The 21,076-nt window shown below is 46.1% G+C and overlaps 1 protein-coding gene across 1 annotated transcript; it reads left to right on the plus strand.

The window, feature by feature from the left end:
- Window positions 1-1,611: 1,611 nt before the first annotated feature.
- LOC114554598 (N-acetyllactosaminide alpha-1,3-galactosyltransferase-like) lies at window positions 1,612-18,634 on the plus strand. Its single transcript, XM_028576568.1, has 5 exons — window positions 1,612-1,616; window positions 2,295-2,372; window positions 2,505-2,606; window positions 15,872-16,009; window positions 17,667-18,634. Exons 1-5 carry the CDS (start codon window positions 1,612-1,614, stop codon window positions 18,349-18,351), a joined length of 1,008 nt encoding a protein of 335 aa, XP_028432369.1. The 3' UTR covers window positions 18,352-18,634.
- Window positions 18,635-21,076: the final 2,442 nt, after the last annotated feature.

Consider the following 21,076-nt stretch of genomic DNA (forward strand, 5'->3'; position numbering starts at 1 on the left):
ATAAGGTGCAGTTTATCTTGAACCTACCTAGAAAGACTTTACATAAAATAGTTCCCTTCCTTGTCGTCAAATTATTTGTTTCCCTGCAGTAGTACTTTTAAAATAAAGTTGAAAGTTAATTAGGAATGAGAAAATGTGATGGCCATGTGTTTTACTAAAAATAATGCTACAAGTAAAAGTCCTGCATTGAAAATGTTACTCAATGCAGTAAAATCCTCACATTTTAGAAACTGGAAATGATCAATCAAGTGTTTAATCGGCTGATCATTTCAGCTGTACTTGTAGGCCGTTATATTGTTGGGATGTTTAATTTATAAAGGCATCGTATTTTATAAACCACATGTGTTTTGTGTTCAACAATCTTAAATTGTAAAGTAACTAGTAACTAAATCTGTCAGATGAATGTAGTGGAGTAAAAAGTACAATATTTCTCTCTGAAATGTAGTGGAGTAGAAGTAGAAAGTGGCATGAAAAGAAAAGACTCAAGTAAAGTACAAGTACCTCAAATTTGTGCTTAAGTTCATGTACTTAGTTACATTCCACCACTGCATATATTTATATATTATATTACATTACACTTAAATACATTGAGATGCTGATGTCAGGAAAAGCTGAAATTGTAGTTCCAAACATTCATTTCTCCCCAATTTCAAATCACATTCCTGCTGGAACATGTCTGGTTGTGTAGTTTTTTGGTTAAGAAGCCTTTATTGGTGATTTTTCACGGTAGAACGGTTGGTACAGAGACAACCAGAGCAGAGCACGGATTCTGAGACAAGTAAACGCTGACCGAACAGAGCGTTTGGGGACTTGAAGAGATAGGCGCTACAACACAGCGTCTGGTTAATACAGGTATAGCAGCCATTGGCAGTATGAGTATCAAAGTTTTTTTTTTCAATGTTAAAGAATGTAAAGATGTTCTAGCAGGAACCCAAAATACAAATATGAACCTGAAAATGAGCATAATAGGTCTCCTTTAATAAATCATAATATGATATCAAGTAATACTTTTCATTAAATAATTTTAGTTGGAATTTGGCTGTGCTACTTGCATTTATTTTGATTGATTATATTGATTGATCCTAACCTTTCCAAAAACCATGCCCTATTTAGTAGTTACTCCCTGCCATTTAATGTGAGTTTTAGAATTCTGAAATGCATACATGATATATTGCCATAAACATTCTCACAACAGAATGAAATTGTGTCCATGCCATGAAAACTGCTTCTTACTAACAATCTCCCAATGTGATGTTGACACATTTAATAGATCCAAAAATTCATGCAAAACCATCTCTGTGATTAATGCCACAACATGACAGAGATTAAGACTATTGAGTGTCTACTATATTGTGAATAGTGACAAAGAGAAGGAGTGATCTTAGGCATGCCATTTGTGTGTTTTTTTAAGAACCTGAATTACAAGTTTCTTTTGTTGTCACACTAAACTATGGTGTGACAGTGAGTAAAGAAGACTGGCATTCTTCTGTTTAACTGGTTTTACTGCAGTGTAACCTGAATGTTTTTTTCGTTCCACCAGCCAACGGATACCTTCACCTCCTGTGAGAGTTTGTTTGCTGGGTAAAAAAAGGCAGCAGTTTTCCCACAGCTATGAGGTATTTATGTCTCTCATCTTCTAGGGTTTTCTTTTTATATTTGGTGATGTTTCCCTGTGGTAAGATGTACAATTCCAAGGTCGGTGGACTTTCAAGAGTGACCGGGGACATTGTTTCTGGAGCATTTTTATAATCCAAGTATTTAAATGCTGTTTATATATCGGTGGGATACCACTAGCTGGTATAAAAACTGTAGAATTGCCGTCCTACAAAACATGAAAGTAGTATGTAGTATAAAAGACCGAAATGCCACGTTGGTTGGGGTGGTGAATGGGTCAAACAACAAAGGACTTTCACCCCAGAGAGAGAAGTTTGTGTCCTGTTGTTGTCCCACGTGTTATGTGAAACGTACCTATTATAAGCCCACCCGATCTTTTTCTAAACCTAACTGTACCGTAGTTGTGCCGCATGTCAGTTACATCCCGACACCAATTGTCCCAACCCAGCACGTTTAGATAAAGCGCGTTTATGATGCTAAAGGAGACGTTTAGCATCAACAACGCCAAAGGCACATGCCCAAGCGTCCTTATTTTACGCAATGGGAGTGAGAATGTGTTAAAAGTTTACACGAAAAGACTTTTAAGGCAAATATCTTTCAGTTACAGTAAATTAAAGACCAGAATTGCTCACACAACTTAACACTCTCATTTTTGTTTGCTTGCTTTTGCGTCGTTTCAGTGGGCTCAGGGATAAAAGTGTTGGAATCTTCTGCTGTCTTGTGTTGCTTGTTGTCAGCTTCACTTCCTTATATTTAAGGTGAGTAGACAAAGTCAGCATGAAGGCTCTTGAAGCGCTACAAGAGCACATACGAGCCAATCTAATGTATTTGCAAGAGTCATTTCAAAATGATTTTATTCCAGTGTCATAATGGAACCTTTTCAATACTAGATATGTAGTGAGCCTCGTCCCTGCGGACAGTCTGCTGGTGGCCAGTGAGGTGACCAGTGAGGAAAATCTGAGCATCAATTTAGACGACACGCTCAACTTTAGGTAAGAGATCTGTTCTGTACACTCTAGTTTTGGCTGCAGGCTCAGAACTCAAGTCGCTTTATCTAAAAGCCATATTTAAAAACAACATCAGCAAGATTCACAGCCTGGTTTCACAGCCTCACAGCAAAAGACAGAAACAGCCTTAACAACATAGTCAAAACCTTCTCTGAAATGATTGGTGTGAAACAAAGAGATTTCAATTATCTTTGTAATCAACAAATGTTGCGTAAAGCAACGATTATCTGGTCTTCTTCAGATCATGTTCTTCAGAGTGAATTTTCTCTGTTATCATCGAGACGTTATATTTTACCTGCTTTTAAAACTAATCGCCACTCTACTTCTTTTATCCCTTCTGCAATTCGACTTGATTATTTATTTATATATATATATATATATATATATATATATATATATATAGCAAAAAGTTTAAATGACGTTATTACATCCGGGGTAACAGGAAATGACTGTAATTTTGAGTAATTATTTATTTTGTCTGTCAAAGTCTTTTGCGGCTTAGTGAAATGTTTTGGTGAGTCAGGTATAAATCTTTGGTAAATTTCTAGCCTACTAGATCTGTTAATTTTGGCTGATTGTAGCTTTATTGTATGTTCGCCTTAGCCACCCCTGTATTTTATTTGGTGTTGGTATCTTCCAATTCCAGGGGTGTTAGAGAAGGAAGGACGTCAGTCTGCGAAGGCTCTGGTGACTGTGTTGTTTGAGCCTTAAAGATGAGACTTAGTTTTCTTAATCCATAATAAGCTTGTGCTCAAACTTTAATGTACGACTGAACATCATCATAACCACATAACTTCCCTAGCCGTTCTTCTTCATCTGTCTCCAATCACATACACCATGGTCATATCACTAACTAAGTCCCTCTGCTGGTCAGACTAGGTATTACAGTTTTATTCATTGCATATCAACACAGTGACTAGTGCAAAAAAGGCAAACTTGTATACAGCTGTAACTTTGTATCGTTTAATAAGTTTTGTCTCTCACGTCAATTTATTTTATTTTTTGTGTTAGTATTTTTTTTTCCTCCTTTTTCTTTTTTCTTTTTTTTATTTCTGTTTTGTTAATTGATTATTTTGCCTGTGAGGCTTAATTCGGGACAAGTATAATAAAATCCCATCCTTTCTGACACCACTTTTGATTCCGTCTGAGTGTCTACATCTGCTCACGACCATTCTGTTTCATCTACCCTCAACAAAAGGGTTTAACCAATGTTTAAGAGTTGTGTACTGAAATCATAACCTCCACTACAGCGAACATGTCTTGTAGGTTTTCCTTACCCACTGCATTGTAAACCAGTATTTTGCCTCTACATTTCTACTGTACTGTGGCATGGGCCAAATAAAATCCAAGATGTCACTGCTGGAGGCATGAACAAAGCCTGAGAATAAGGCATGTATTGAAGTTTGGACTTTACTGTTGCTAAACACAACATTGCATAAGTGGTTGTTCCAAAACTTGTTTGCTTTGCATAAAGGGAGGTAAAATGTTCCGTGTTATCATGCCTTTGAATGAATGAGATAAGGCCATTTACATAAAATACAAATGATTTAAGTTTTTTTTTATGTAGAGTTCACAGCTTTTGGTTTTTAGACAATCACAATACTGTACTGTATGTTAGTCTAGCCCCTTAACGCCGACTGTCGCTAATTTGCATCAAACCCCTTCCATTCCGACTGCAGGCAAGATAGCGTGTGTATTCCCCCCAATGCCGGTTTGTTTACATGCGATACATACTTCGGAACGTTTTGCATGCACTGGTTTCTCGTAGGACCGGTCGGAGTGGGAGATATATCCGTTTCACGTAAGCAAAATTAACCCTAACCCTACCCCTAAACCTAATCCTACCCCTAAACCTAACCCTACCCCTAACCCTAAAGAAACTACTGTCAATGTTAGGGAGTAGGAGAGTGTTTTCTTTCTTGCCGTTGTCAAGATCCATGTATTTGTCATTTACAGTTTAGAAGTTCTAACAACTTTGTGACATAAATGAAATCTACTGTGTTTTATTAATTTTACCATTTTGTAAAGAATTTTACCATAATGCCTGTTGTCGCTAATTTGCATCATACCTAAATTTATATCTATTCCATATGCTATAGACAAATTAACAATCTCAACTTAATTTAGCATCAACTTGGAGCCAGAAACACACATAATATTTTGTTTATATAATTGTGAATAAATTCAGGCGTCAAGGGGCTAGACCTTTACAATGGAATTCCATTGCCTGGCCCCTTATTGTAACAGACAAAACAAACAAAACAAATTGGTGAAGAGTCTGAAGACACTATGTAAGAACTTCACTGCTAAGACAGTGAATTTAGTACCCATCCCTTGTCAGCTGCAGTCTATCACAGAAAAGGAGATGGCTAATACATTTAACAAACTGACACTTGCCCTACTAAACATTAGATCTTTGGCAGGAAAATCCTTTTTAATCAATGATTTTATTACTAAGCACAACCTTGATTTTTTGTTCGTAACTGAAACTTGGTTGGACAATAATAACAGTGATACAGTACTCATTGAGTCAGCCCCTCCGAATTTTCACTTCATGACTGAGAATAGACTTAATAAGAAAGGTGGTGGAGTCGCTATTTTGTTTAATGATTCATTTCAATGTACGAAATTATCTTACGGAAATTTTGCTAGTTTTGAACATGTGGCTCTTCAGCTGAGGTCTTCTCCTCAAGCTATATTTCTTAATATTTATAGGCCACCAAAATACTGTGCAGCATTTTTTGAAGATTTTGCTGAATTGCTGTCTATGATCTGTATTGATTTTGATTGTGTGATTATTGCCGGCGATTTTAACATTCATGTTGACAATTCTCAGGACAGAGGAACTAAAGAATTATGTTGTATTTTTGAGAACTATGGACTAACTCAGCATGTGACACAGGCCACACACAACAAGGGACACACCTTAGACTTGATTATCTCCAAGGGTCTGAACATTTCCAATGTTGAGGTGACTGATGTTGCTTTATCTGACCATTCATGTCTTTTCTTTAATGGCATTTTCTCTGTTAAAAAAAGGATTCAAACTAAGGTAATCAAAAAATGGTATATCACTGAGAAAACCAGTGAGACATTTATTCAGATTTTCTCTTCCACACCTGCTCCTTCAGGGGTCTCAGTGACCGAGCTTGTAGATAATTTTAATTGTAAAACTACAAACATTATTGATGCCATTGCCCCCATTAAGGATAAAACTGTCTCTTTTGAAAATAAATCCCCATGGAGAAATGCCACATTGGTAAGAGCAGAAAAAAAGGGAGTGTCAAAAAGCCGAACGTAGATGGCGAAAAAGTAATCTCCAGGTCCATTATGAGTCCTAAAAAGAGAGACTTAAAACTTATAACTTTGAACTAAGGAATGCAAGGGAGTCCTTCTTCACTGACATTATTGCAAGAAACTATAATAACTCACGTTCTTTATTTGCTACGGTCGATAGACTAACAAACCCTCCAGTACCAGTAAAATCTGAATTTTTATCCGATAAAGCCTGTAACGATTTTGCCTCCTATTTCACAGATAAAATTGAGAAAATTAGACAGACAGTGAATGCGTCCGTATCAAGCACAGGTCCGGTGTTGTCACAGAGACCAAGCAATATAAATTCCATTATGACACAATTTCATATGATCAACCACCATAACCTGGAGGACATCATACAACAATTAAAAACCTCCTCCTGTTGCCTCGATATTTTACCAACAAATGTTTTTAAAAATGTTTTAAAATGTTTGGCTTCAGATCTCCTACATATTATAAACACATCTCTTTTTACAGGTACTTTTCCAAAGGCCCTAAAAACTGCAGTCATCAAGCCTCTTTTAAAAAAGAAAAATCTAGATACATCACTACTGAGTAATTATAGGCCAATATCAAACCTACCATTTTTAAGCAAAATCATTGAAAAAGTGGTTTTTCGACAACTTACCCAATTTCTTGTTACGGTTAGGACAGAACGGACCCAAATGCAGGACTCAGCACAAATCACTTTATTAGGAAAAGTGGGAAAGTGAATGGGGAAGTGGGGAGGTGGATGCCAGAGAGGGGAGCACAGGCACGGGGGCTGGAACCGGGAACAGAGGCACGGGGAGACCGGGTCTGAGAACTCGACAGGGAAGTACTGGAGCGCGGAGAGGCGAGGGCTGAGGCAGGCTGGTGCAGGAAATCGTGAGGGGGAACTGGATGGAGGAGCCAGCTGACTGGAGGCAGAGTGACGAGGAAGGCAATGGCAAGTAGGCAGGAGCAACGATCAAGCGAAGGTGGTGAGTCAATCCGGGGTTTATATACTGGGCTTGATTGGAGTTGATGGCCGGCAGGTGTGTATGGTGGGAAGAGCGGTAGTGAGGAGGCGAGCAGGTGTGCGCAATCAGCTGGCTGGCACAGACAGGAAGGGAGGGGGGAACACAGAGAGAAACAGAGGCAACACAAACTGACAGCAAAACATGAGGAAAAGAAAAACAGGAACTCACAGCCAGCCGGACTCCAACCACCACAGTACCCCCTCCTCAACGGACGCCTCCAGGCGGACCGCCAGGCTTGTCGGGTGGGCCCTGTAGAAGTCGTCCAGCAGGGTCCTGTCAAGTATCTGGCTAGTGGGAATCCACGACCGCTCCTCGGGACCATATCCGGCCCAGTCCACCAGGTACCGATAACCCCGACCTCTACGTCGTACATCCAGGAGGCGTCGCACTGTGTAGGCCGGGTGGCCGTCGATGATGCGTGGAGGAGGAGGTGCTGCCACTGGGACGGAGAGAGGACTTGTGGAGACCGGTTTGATATGGGAGACATGGAAAACTGGGTGGATTTTCATGTGCAATGGGAGTGTTAGCCTGACCGTGGTGGGGTTCACAACCGACTCAATGGTATAGGGACCCACGAACCGGGGGGCGAGTTTCTTGGAGGTGGACGGAAGGGGAAGATCCCGGGAGGAGAGCCACACCCTCTGGCCCGGCCGGTAGGAGGGAGCGGGGATGCGATGGCGGTCTGCCAGGCGTTTGTTCCGGGCAGCTGTTCGTTGGAGAGCAGCCCTAGCCTCCCTCCACACTCGACGACAACGTCGGAGATGGGTCTGGACCGACGGAACCGTTACTTCCTCCTCCAAGGACGGGAACAGCGGGGGCTGGAACCCCATGGCGCACATAAACGGAGACATCCCAGTGGCAGCGCTGATGAGAGAGTTGTGGGCGACTCGACCCAGGGAGATAGGAACTCCACGAGGTGGGATTGCGGTAGGCCACACACGGAGGGCCGCCCCAGGTCCTGGTTGGCCCGCTCGGTTTGCCCGTTGGTCTGGGGGTGATAGCCGGATGACAGGCTGGCGGTGGCACCGAGGGCTTGGCAGAAGGCTTTCCACACTTGGGAAGAAAACTGGGGCCCCCGGTCGGAGACAATGTCCTGAGGAATGCCATGGAGTCTGAAGACATGGTGGACAAGGAGACGAGCCGTTTCCAGGGAAGTAGGTAACTTGGACAGGGGGATGAAGTGGACTGATTTTGAGAACCGATCCACGATGGTGAGGATGACCGTGTTGCCGTTGGAGTTGGGCAGTCCGGTGACAAAGTCCAGGGCGATGTGGGACCAGGGCCGACCGGGGACCGGGAGGGGGCGGAGCAGACCGGCGGGCGGCTGATGGGATGCCTTGGCACGGGCGCACACCTCACAGGCTGCCACAAAGTCCCGGCAGTCCCTTTCCATGGGGGGCCACCAAAATCTCTGTCGGAGCAGGAACAGGGTCCGGGCCATTCCTGGGTGGCAGCTGAACTTTGAGGCGTGCGCCCATTGGAGGACCTGGGAGCGGACGCTGGGGGGGACGTAGAGGCGGTTAGGGGGACCGGTACCAGGGTCAGGGTCCGTGGACTGGGCCCGGCGGACGGCGGACTCCACGTCCCAAACCAGGGACGCGACCAGGCAGGAACGGGGCAAGATGGTATCAGGTTGGTTAACCGGGTCGTCAGTAGAATGGAGACGGGACAGGGCGTCTGGCTTGGTGTTGCGGGATCCGGGACGATAAGACAGGGTAAAGTTGAACCGGTTGAAGAACAGGGCCCACCTAGCCTGGCGGGAGTTGAGTCTTTGGGCGCTCTGGATGTATGACAGGTTTTTGTGGTCCGTCCAAACCAGGAAGGGGTGTTCAGAGCCCTCAAGCCAATGTCTCCATTCCTCCAGGGCCAGTTTCACTGCCAATAGTTCCCGGTCTCCCACGCAGTAGTTGCGCTCAGTGGGGGTCAGGCGGCGGGAGAAGAAGGCGCAAGGGTGGAGCTTGTGGTCAGCGGGGGAGCGCTGGGACAGGGTAGCGCCGACGCCCACATCTGAGGCATCCACCTCCACCACGAATTGAAGGGAGGGGTCAGGGTTAGTGAGGATGGGGGCGGAGGTGAACTTTGTTTTCAGGAGGGAGAAAGCTGCAGCGGCTTCTGGGGACCAGACGAAGGGCACAGAGGGGGAGGTGAGACGAGTGAGGGGAGCGACCAGGGAACTGTAATTACGAATAAAGCGCCGATAGAAGTTGGCAAAGCCCAAAAAGCGCTGCAGCTGTTTGATAGAAGTGGGAGTGGGCCACTCCACAACAGCCCGGATTTTGGCCGGGTCAGCGCGAAGCTGCCCACGCTCAATGATGAAACCGAGGAACTGTACGGATGGGACGTGGAATTCACACTTTTCAGCTTTTACAAAAAGACGGTTTTCCAGAAGCCGCTGCAGAACCAGGCGGACATGCTCAATGTGTTGGACTGGGTCGGGGGAGAAGATCAGGATATCGTCTAAGTAAACAAACACAAACCGGTGCAAAAAGTCACGAAGGACGTCGTTAATGAGGGCTTGGAAAACGGCGGGGGCATTGGTGAGGCCGAATGGCATTACCAGATACTCGTAGTGCCCTAGTGGGGTGTTAAATGCCGTTTTCCATTCGTCCCCCTCCCGGATCCGCACTAGATGATAAGCATTGCGAAGGTCTAACTTCGTAAAAATGGCAGACCGGGAGAGGGACTCAAAAACAGAGTCCATAAGGGGAAGAGGGTATTTGTTTTTGACCGTGATGGAGTTGAGCCCCCGGTAGTCGATACAAGGACCGAGGGATTTGTCTTTCTTGGAGACAAAGAAAAAGCCAGCGCCTAGAGGGGACGATGAGGGGCGAATGATGCCAGCAGCCAGGGAATCTTTAATATACTGCTCCATAGCTTCTCTCTCCGGACGGGACAGATTAAACAGATGGCTAGACGGGAGCGGGGCGTCCGGGAGGAGGGAGATGGAGCAGTCATAAGGGCGGTGGGGGGTAAAGACAGGGCCTGCTCTTTACTGAACACGGTGGCAAGGTCATGGTACTCTGGGAACGAGGGTTAAATCAGGAGGAACGGGAGGAGGGTGAATTTGGGTGGGCTTACCGGGGGCTCGAGCGGACAATAGGCAAGATGCATGGCAATGAGCGCTCCAATTCCTGATCTTCCCCCGCGCCCAGTCTACGTTGGGGTTGTGCAGAATGAGCCAGGGGAGACCCAGAACGATAGGGTTGACGGGGGAGGTGACGAGGTGAAACGAGATCGACTCATGGTGATTACCCGAGGTGAGGAGGCGGAGCTGGGGAGTGCAGTGAGTAACTGTGGTGAGGGGCTGACCACTGAGGCCGGTGGCATGGAGGGGAGTATCTAGGGGTATTTGGGGGATGGCGAGCTGCCGAGCGATCTCAACGTCTAAAAGATTTTCGTCGGCACCGGAATCAACCAACGCCCCCAGAGGAAGCGATCCCTCCTGCCATGATAGGGAAACATCCAGCAGGAAGCGGGAATTGGGAGAATGTCGGCTCGCCAGAGCTCCCAAGGCTACTGGCGAGCCGACTCTTTTGGGCGAACCGGGCAGGTGGACAGATAATGACCGGGCTGACCACAGTAAAACACACCCCGGCGAGACGACGGCGTTCCCGCTCCTCCGGGGTGAGGCGTGCGCGGCCCAATTGCATGGGTTCGGGTGGAGGAGGAGAGGGAGGAGCCGGGGGTGCCGCCGAGCGCGACTGGGAAGGCGGGGGAGCAGGGACCCGTGGTGGCGGGAAGGCAGGACCGGGAAGAGGAGGAGCCGCGGGACACGCGTTTTCTATCCCTCTCCCGGAGACGATTGTCTAAATCGATGACCGCCTAATGAGCCCATCGAGGCTCCGCGCTCGCCCCTGGCAGCCAAGTGGTCCTTAATCCGCTCACTAAGGCCGCCCAGGAACGCGTTAACGGAGAGCCGGGCTGTTCCAACCCGATCTAGCGGCCAGAATGCGGAAGTCAACGGAGTACTCCGCGACGCTGCGAACCCCCTGCCGGAGCGTCATGAGCCGGGAAGCCTTAGCCCTCCCTTGCACAGGGTGATCAAACACCCTCCTCATTTCCCCACAAAGGAGGAGTATGAGGAGAGGAGGTGAGGCTGCCCTTGCTCACAGAGGTGTACCACTCCAGGGCGCGGGTCGCGGAGCAACCCGGCGACGCAACACACCTTGGCCTCGCCTGAGCTGTAGGTTAGTGACTGCCTCCAAACACCAGGTCGCACTGCACGAGAAACCCCTCGCAGGTTCCCAGTATGCCGGAGAATTTCTCGGGAGGGAAACTGGGGACTCGAGAGGCGGAGAAGCGACGGAGGATGCGACCGGATCGTGAGTGGGAGTGCGAGACGCAGAAGCGGGCTGAGAGACATTAATGGGAGGGTTGGACATGTCGGAGTAAGGAGACTGGGCACTCAGACGCCGGATCTCTTCGGTCAGGGTGCGAATGGACTCGGCCATGGCCTGAATAGCCGAGGAATGCTGACCGAGCAACGCACCCTGAGCGGACACGGCGAACAGCAAGTCCTGGGGCGGGGGGTTGGGAGAGTCAGAGGGGGATTGTGAGCCTGCTGGGTCCATGATGGCTTGATCGTTCTGTTACGGTTAGGACAGAACGGACCCAAATGCAGGACTCAGCACAAATCACTTTATTAGGAAAAGTGGGAAAGTGAATGGGGAAGTGGGGAGGTGGATGCCAGAGAGGGGAGCACAGGCACGGGGGCTGGAACCGGGAACAGAGGCACGGGGAGACCGGGTCTGAGAACTCGACAGGGAAGTACTGGAGCGCGGAGAGGCGAGGGCTGAGGCAGGCTGGTGCAGGAAATCGTGAGGGGGAACTGGATGGAGGAGCCAGCTGACTGGAGGCAGAGTGACGAGGAAGGCAATGGCAAGTAGGCAGGAGCAACGATCAAGCGAAGGTGGTGAGTCAATCCGGGGTTTATATACTGGGCTTGATTGGAGTTGATGGCCGGCAGGTGTGTATGGTGGGAAAAGCGGTAGTGAGGAGGCGAGCAGGTGTGCGCAATCAGCTGGCTGGCACAGACAGGAAGGGAGGGGGAACACAGAGAGAAACAGAGGCAACACAAACTGACAGCAAAACATGAGGAAAAGAAAAACAGGAACTCACAGCCAGCCGGACTCCAACCACCACAGTACCCCCTCCTCAACGGACGCCTCCAGGCGGACCGCCAGGCTTGTCCGGGTGGGCCCTGTAGAAGTCGTCCAGCAGGGTCCTGTCAAGTATCTGGCTAGTGGGAATCCACGACCGCTCCTCGGGACCATATCCGGCCCAGTCCACCAGGTACCGATAACCCCGACCTCTACGTCGTACATCCAGGAGGCGTCGCACTGTGTAGGCCGGGTGGCCGTCGATGATGCGTGGAGGAGGAGGTGCTGCCACTGGGACAGAGAGAGGACTTGTGGAGACCGGTTTGATATGGGAGACATGGAAAACTGGGTGGATTTTCATGTGCAATGGGAGTGTTAGCCTGACCGTGGTGGGGTTCACAACCCACTCAATGGTATAGGGACCCACGAACCGGGGGGCGAGTTTCTTGGAGGTGGACGGAAGGGGAAGATCCCGGGAGGAGAGCCACACCCTCTGGCCCGGCCGGTAGGAGGGAGCGGGGATGCGATGGCGGTCTGCCAGGCATTTGTTCCGGGCAGCTGTTCGTTGGAGAGCAGCCCTAGCCTCCCTCCACACTCGACGACAACGTCGGAGATGGGTCTGGACCGACGGAACCGTTACTTCCTCCTCCAAGGACGGGAAAAGCGGGGGCTGGAACCCCATGGCGCACATAAACGGAGACATCCCAGTGGCAGCGCTGATGAGAGAGTTGTGGGCGTACTCGACCCAGGGGAGATAGGAACTCCACGAGGTGGGATTGCGGTAGGCCACACACCGGAGGGCCGCCCCCAGGTCCTGGTTGGCCCGCTCGGTTTGCCCGTTGGTCTGGGGGTGATAGCCGGATGACAGGCTGGCGGTGGCACAGAGGGCTTGGCAGAAGGCTTTCCACACTTGGGAAGAAAACTGGGGCCCCCGGTCGGAGACAATGTCCTAAGGAATGCCATGGAGTCTGAAGACATGGTGGACAAGGAGACGAGCCGTTTCCAGGGAAGTAGGTAACTTGGATAGGGGGATGAAGTGGACTGATTTTGAGAACCGATCCACGATGGTGAGGATGACCGTGTTGCCGTTGGAGTTGGGCAGTCCGGGTGACAAAGTCCAGGGCGATGTGGGACCAGGGCCGACCCGGGGACCGGGGGGCGGAGCAGACCCGGCGGGCGGCTGATGGGATGCCTTGGCACGGGCGCACACCTCACAGGCTGCCACAAAGTCCCGGCAGTCCCTTTCCATGGGGGGCCACCAAAATCTCTGTCGGAGCAGGAACAGGGTCCGGGCCATTCCTGGGTGGCAGCTGAACTTTGAGGCGTGCGCCCATTGGAGGACCTGGGAGCGGACGCTGGGAGGGACGTAGAGGCGGTTAGGGGGACCGGTACCAGGGTCAGGGTCCGTGGACTGGGCCCGGCGGACGGCGGACTCCACGTCCCAAACCAGGGACGCGACCAGGCAGGAACGGGGCAAGATGGTATCAGGTTGGTTAACCGGGTCGTCAGTAGAATGGAGACGGGACAGGGCGTCTGGCTTGGTGTTGCGGGATCCGGGACGATAAGACAGGGTAAAGTTGAACCGGTTGAAGAACAGGGCCCACCTAGCCTGGCGGGAGTTGAGTCTTTGGGCGCTCTGGATGTATGACAGGTTTTTGTGGTCCGTCCAAACCAGGAAGGGGTGTTCAGAGCCCTCAAGCCAATGTCTCCATTCCTCCAGGGCCAGTTTCACTGCCAATAGTTCCCGGTCTCCCACGCAGTAGTTGCGCTCAGTGGGGGTCAGGCGGCGGGAGAAGAAGGCGCAAGGGTGGAGCTTGTGGTCAGCGGGGGAGCGCTGGGACAGGGTAGCGCCGACGCCCACATCTGAGGCATCCACCTCCACCACGAATTGAAGGGAGGGGTCAGGGTTAGTGAGGATGGGGGCGGAGGTGAACTTTGTTTTCAGGAGGGAGAAAGCTGCAGCGGCTTCTGGGGACCAGACGAAGGGCACAGAGGGGGAGGTGAAGGAAGGGAGGGGGGAACACAGAGAGAAACAGAGGCAACACAAACTGACAGCAAAACATGAGGAAAAGAAAAACAGGAACTCACAGCCAGCCGGACTCCAACCACCACATTTCTATTTGTAAACAACAGTTTTGATGCTTTCCAATCAGGTTTCCGACCACACCACAGCACTGAGACGGCCCTTGTAAAAGTTTTTAATGACATCCACTCTAACACAGATAGTGGCAAAACCTCAGTCTTGGTGTTACTTGATCTTAGTGCGGCATTTGACACGGTTGACCATGACATATTACTAGATCGACTGAAAAACTGGGTAGGCCTTTCAGGATCAGTTCTTAACTGGTTTGAATCGTATCTAAAGAACAGAGACTACTTTGTGTCTATAGGCGATTATGTATCTGAGCGTAAAATTATGACATGTGGAGTTCCCCAAGGTTCAATACTGGGACCTCTCTTATTCAACATCTACATTCTTCCACTGGCTCAGATTATGGAAAACAACTAAATAAATCACCATAGCTATGCTGACGACACACAACTTTATATAACTTTAACGCCAAGGGACTATAGTCCTATAAGAAAACTGACAAATTGCATTAAACAAATCAACAACTGGATGTGCCAGAATTTTCTTAAATTAAATGAAGAAAAAACCGAGGTGATTGTTTTTGGAACAAAAGAAGAGAAACTGAAAGTCAGTGCACAGCTTCAACTGGCCCTGTTAAAAACAACAGACAAAGCCAAAAATCTTGGTGTTGTCATGGACTCGGACTTGAATTTTAACAGTCATATTAAGACAATAATAAAATCAGCCTATTACCATTTTAAGAATATATCAAGAATTAGAGGCCTTATGTCTCAGCAGAATTTGGAAAAACTGGTCCATGCTTTTATTTTTAATAGACTTGACTACTGTAACGGCGTCCTTACAGGACTGCCTAAAAAACTAATTAGACAGCTGCAGCTGATTCAAAATTCTGCAGCAAGAGTTCTCACTAGGACAAAAAAAGTGGATCATATCACTCCAGTTCTAAAGTCTTTACATTGGCTTCCTGTGCCTCAGAGAATTGATTTCAAAATACTGGTTTATAAATCCCTAAATGGCTTAGGACCAAAATATATCTCAGATCTATTAGTGCTTTATGAACCACCCAGACCTCTCAGGTCGCCTGGAACAGGTTTGCTCGTGGTCCCCAGAGTCAGAACTAAACAGGGAGAGCAGCATTTAGGTTTTATGCTCCGTATATCTGGAACAAAATACCAGAAAACTGCAGGTCTGCCCCAACTCTCAGTTCTTTTAAATCAAGGCTGAAGACCTTACTTTTTGATAATGCTTTTTGTTAATTCTTTTATCGAACAGTGATTTTTATTCTTGTATTTTATTTCGTATACAATTTTAATACGGATTATTTATTTTTTTGTATCTTAACTGGTTTTAAATTTGTATTCATTACTATTTTTATTCTTATTTTACTCCCTATTTGTGTAATTTGTTCTTTAATGATTGATGATTTATGTGAAGCACTTTGAGTTGCCTTGTGCTGAAATGTGCTATATAAATAAAATTGCCTTGCCTTGCCTTGCCTTGCCTTATTAACTTCCTGTCAGTTGATTCCATTTACATACAGAAATCAGCTTGGGTCCATTATCTATCTGTGCATTCCGATAAGCATTGCGACTCAAGCCACATTCATGGACTCAAGCTTATACACTGTACAGTTCGGGATGGTTCAGTTATACTAATACCATTGAATTATCTAAACACAACATAAAATCTCCTCTTCGTATGGCTGTTTAACATAACGTTTGTTTTCATCTTCCATTTCAGGGCCAGACAGGAGGTTGAAACGCGCACATCTTGGCAAGCTCCTATCATCTGGGAGGGGATGTTTGACCCCAAACTTTACGACCAAAAGCACATCCAAAAAAAATCATCTGTGGCCCTCACTGTGTTTGCTGTGGGAAGGTTTGTTTCTCTGGTATCACTGTGAGAATAATGTGAATCTGGTAGCACTTTGCCAAAAGTTTTGGTATTATGTACTAGGGATGCTAATTCAGATATTTGTTTACTGACTAACAGACGACCCTTGTTAACCGATCATTTGCTGTTAACCAACAAGCAGGCAACTGAGTCCCAGTTCACACACGTCCGGAGGCTCGGACATACTTTCCGCGTTCCGTGGACACGAGTGGACATGTACTGGTGGTGGCGCATGCAGCTGTTTTTGCTGGAATCACTTTTGCGCGACACGTGACCGACACAAGTCCACAGCTGTCAGCGGAGCCCGAGCCCATCTCCACTGCGTCCCCCTGCAAGGTTTTTAGCTGTGTGTCTGCCTGGCATACTACTGTGTGTAGGCAAAACATCATGCAAGACATTATGTATTATGTGTATGCAAAAACGTTTTTTTTATTTTTCTTGTTTGTTTTTGTTGCTTCATGGTTAAACGGTAATTAACATCCCTAACATTAACATTGAAATCCCTATGAACGCTTTTTCCAAACCTGGGTGTAGATCAAGAAACCTTCCCTGAGTCCCCCTGAGCGAGATACAATTAGATCGCTTATAGTTGAATATCAAACTGTGTGTTTTAAATAAAAAAATCGGTCGAAATTAGCTTTCGACTATCGAAATCAAAAGCAGGATTGTCAATTCCCCCAGTATTTTTCTCCATCGCCTACATTCACAGTCACAGCTTACAGGCTGGTAGCATGCAGCTTAAGACACAGTGTAACTGTAGCTTATCGGTAGCCTGAAACTTGACTATTCCAGACACCATGGAGTCGGAGACAATGGAGAAACAACGTAAATAAAAAATCCTCCTGCTTCTCTGATGTCGCTGTTGTGGCAACATTTTTACTTCTGCTTGAGTGAGATATGTAAGCAAACACTCCAACGAGTCTCCATGGTGCCTTCTTCAACTTATGGCGCTTTCAATTGTGCCTCATAAAGTCTGAGAAACTGAACCGGTTGTTGCAAAGTGCCAAGTCCTATTCAGTTTTAATGGCCAAGTAAGTGTAAACACATACAGGGAATTTGACTTCCTGTTTCTCTCAAAGTTCACCGAAATAGTCTTCAGCCATCTTGTGGCTCTTAATGTGACATTGCTGTCTAAATGTTTAAATCCAAAATTGAATCGAATCATGACCTTAAAAATCAAAAGTCAAATGGAATCGTGGATTTGGAGAAACGTGACACACCTATAGAGAAGGCATGATTCATTTTTAATTTTTGCGTCATTCTCCCTTCAGTTTGGTTCACAGCATAACCATCGGTCCACATGTCATCCCTCTTTTTGCCTTTTTTTCAAATGTGGGCAACGACTTTATAACAATGTTAGTGAACGTCTGCATTTCTATGTGAAAGCCATCACGCAAATGTACCGCACATGACAGCAGAACTTCAGGGTTAGAGTAATGGGGACAACTGAACTTGGGTTCAGACTCACAGTAATGACTCCAGTGTTAAAACTGACTAAAAGGTCCATAGACATTAACACATATGTACAGTTGTCTCAAATAATGAAATATATAAACAATAGTATGAAAATGTTTTGTATTTTTTTCATCATCATGAGCTATGAGCAACATCAATTGTTTTACTCTCTCTTTCTCTACCTAAGGTACCTGGATGCCTACCTGAAGACTTTCCTTACCTCTGCAGAACAATATTTCATGTTGGGATTACAAGTGACATATTACGTGTTCACGGATCAACCAGACAAGGTACCACACCTCGACCTTGGTCCTCAGCGAAGCCTGAAGGTTATCCAGGTGGAAAAGCACTCCAGGTGGCAGGACATCTCTATGATGCGCATGAAAACGATATCAGATACCATAGAATCAGAGATTCGTCACCGCTGCAATTACGTCTTCTGCTTAGATGTGGATCAGGAGTTTAAGGGAAGATTCGGCTCAGAGGCTCTGGGGGATTCTGTAGCTCAGTTACATGCATGGTATTACAAAGCTCAAAAGCAAAGCTTCACCTATGACAGAAACCCCAAATCCAAAGCCTTCATGGAAAGCGGAGATTACTACTACCATGCTGCTCTCTTTGGAGGCCTGTGTGAACATGTGAAGAATTTGGCAGATCACTGCTTTCTGGGTATCATGGAGGACAAACTAAATGATGTGGAGGCTCTGTGGCACGATGAGAGTCATCTAAACAAATACTTTTGGCTTCACAAACCAACGAGGTTGCTCTCCCCCGAGTACTGCTGGGACCAGGTTATTAGTGACAACCGGGACATAAACGTCACCCGCCTCATATGGGCACCAAAACACTATGACACACTTCGTACTAAGTAGGGCTGTCATAATTGGCCAAAAAATATGTTTGGTCACATCAAAGTCTATTGCCATTATTTTAATTTGTCTGACGATTTTGCCGTTCCCGAATCTGTTTGTCTCGCCAGTGAAACACTTTCGTTGCCGTCTTTGTGTAAATGACCCTACTTCTTCACCAGCCCTGGTACTCGGTAGAGTGGATAGAAGAGCCACAAACTTTAAGAGGAAAGTGCAAAAGTATTTACTCCAAGTTTTTTTTTAATGGTTGTCTTTGTCAAGAATGTCTGAAGGATTATGTTCACAAAAAATATGATGTAAAACGTGATATATTTTTTAAAATATTTGTATTAAAAGCAATTTTTGTAAAGCGCAAATACATTATTTTTGAGAGATTGAAGCATATGGTGCCTCACATTTGGAAGATGTGTTTTTAGCAATACCTCCTATCACCAGCTTGGCAGTTACTGGAGAGAGAAAATCCAAATTTGGTTGAAGAGGGTGCAGTAGTGATGTGCAGTAAGAAACTGAAACTGATGGATGGCTTGTGAAGCTAAAACATCTTGATCGCCCGCTGGGGGCTGCCGTAAGTCCTGCCTGATCACGCTGATGTATGTCCAAGTGTTCATTTTTTCTCATAAATTTGGTTAGTTTGATTAATTAATAAAAAATCAGGGTGAAACGTCATGATTGACAGCTGTGATTTACTCGCGATGGTTCGGGCAGATGCCTGATCTACTGTGCAGACTCTGGCTCCAAAATTATAAGATGGCAGTGCCCTTATCCGGGATGCAAATTAGCATTTTCTAGGATGGCGAAGGAATGTCTCGCCCTACTGTGCCTCTGTTTGGCTAGTACTTGTTGCCTTTGTTGGTTGGTTTGGTTTAGTTCAGGCATGGGGAGTGAGATTGGTTAGAATTAGGGAAAGAATACCAGCGTAAGCTAATTAATAGTATATATCCATGATGTTCCACTTACGGGATTGCTCCGTGTCCGTTACCTTCTGCTTTCTTTGTGTTGGAATTCTACACTCCGGCCGATTTATGAGGACTATGGTTAACTGCTCCTCAGATCTCTGCAGGGTAGCTAGATCTATCCAATCTGAGTTTTCTCTTAAAACAACTTTTGAACGTATACATTTTCCACCAAAACAAGTTCCTTCCCATATGGCGTTAAATATGTGCCTCATTCTTGAGCGAGTAACTGTTGTTTCAAATGTTTTGAGCCAAGAGAACTATATTGTGCAAGCACATTATATAGCGCAAAATATAGTTCTTTGTGCTCAAAACATACAGTACAGTTACTCGCTCAGGAATGAGGCACATACAGTATATATCGCCATATTCCCGAGGCCTATTGACACTGTTTCTCTGTCGGGCGCTTAGTGTGCTTGTGATTGGTTTAAAGAAAATGCCAATAAACCAGAGCACAGAAGTTTATTGTAAGTAATAAGGATGCTCGAGGTCAGCTGTCAGTATTGTATGGTATGTTACAATCCAATTCGAAGGACAATTCCCACTGTAGACTCAATGCATGGAGAGACGACTTAGAAATAAATATTACAGAAAATGAGTGGGGAAATGCTTGTCTAAAGGCACAAACAAAGACTATAAACACAGACTTAAAACTCATACATACAATACAAGTGGTTATTCAGAACTTATTTGACACCTGTAAAACTACATCGCAACAACCCTAACATTCCTGACAGCTGTACTAAATGTAGTGATAGTGTTGGCACTGCACTGCACTGCATGTGGGAATGCCAAAAAATCCAGTCATTTTGGAAAGATGTAACATACATGGTTTCACAGGTGACTAATATGGTGGTTCCACTTGAGGCAAAAGCTCTGTATATTAGGTATTTACCCTCATCACTTTACAACGGGCCGCAAAAAATGCACCCATGATTGATCTATCCTTGCTTCAGGCTAGGAGAGCTATTGCATTAAGGTGGAAAAGTATGGACAGCCCTACACCCGGAATGTGGTTACGAGAAATGGTGTCATGTTTGGAGAAATGACCTTATGTTGCCAAAGGGAAACTAAATAAGTTCACATAGATATGGGACACTTTTATGCAGTTCCTGGAAAGTGGCCAGATTGAAATTAATGATTAAATTTGAATGGCGGCGCTTACGAAAGCTGGCATGTCTCTCATAAAATAAAATAAACAGAACCACTATTGATTTTGTTTTATCCATTTTCATTTCCATTTTTTTTTTTTTTTTTTGTTTATGCTGTTGAGGGTGGGGGGTTCATAACTTTACTGTCCCTGTACCTGTATGTTTTCTATTTGCAAAACAATAAATATATTGTTAAAAAAAATATATAAACCAGAGCACGATTTTCTTTAATCCCGGAATGCTGTGTGGACTAGCCAGACCATCCTCCACAGCGTTGTGGAGGAAGGTCTGGCAATGTGAGACTAGATAATTAGAGGCAGACTAAGTCAGAGTAAGGCAAATTAAGGCTTGACATTCCTTTGCCATTCATGTAAATTCTCACCAGGCATATTTTGGCGTTACTATTGTACTGTTTAATTAGTAGTTCAAACTTTTTACAGTCTACGGGTGAAACATGACCTCAATCACTTCCCCTCGGCATCTGACCTTGGGGGAATCCCCATTGCCAGTGTTGTTCCATTTGTCTGAAAAACTGAAGCGAACTTGGTGAGATCGACCCTCAGAGGGCTGAGGGAGCAAGTGAACAAATGGTACGTCCCATAGCCCTTAAATTGCATCCCCGAC

This window comes from Perca flavescens, chromosome 1, assembly GCF_004354835.1.
Source record: "Perca flavescens isolate YP-PL-M2 chromosome 1, PFLA_1.0, whole genome shotgun sequence".
Classification (NCBI taxonomy): Eukaryota; Metazoa; Chordata; class Actinopteri; order Perciformes; family Percidae; genus Perca; species Perca flavescens.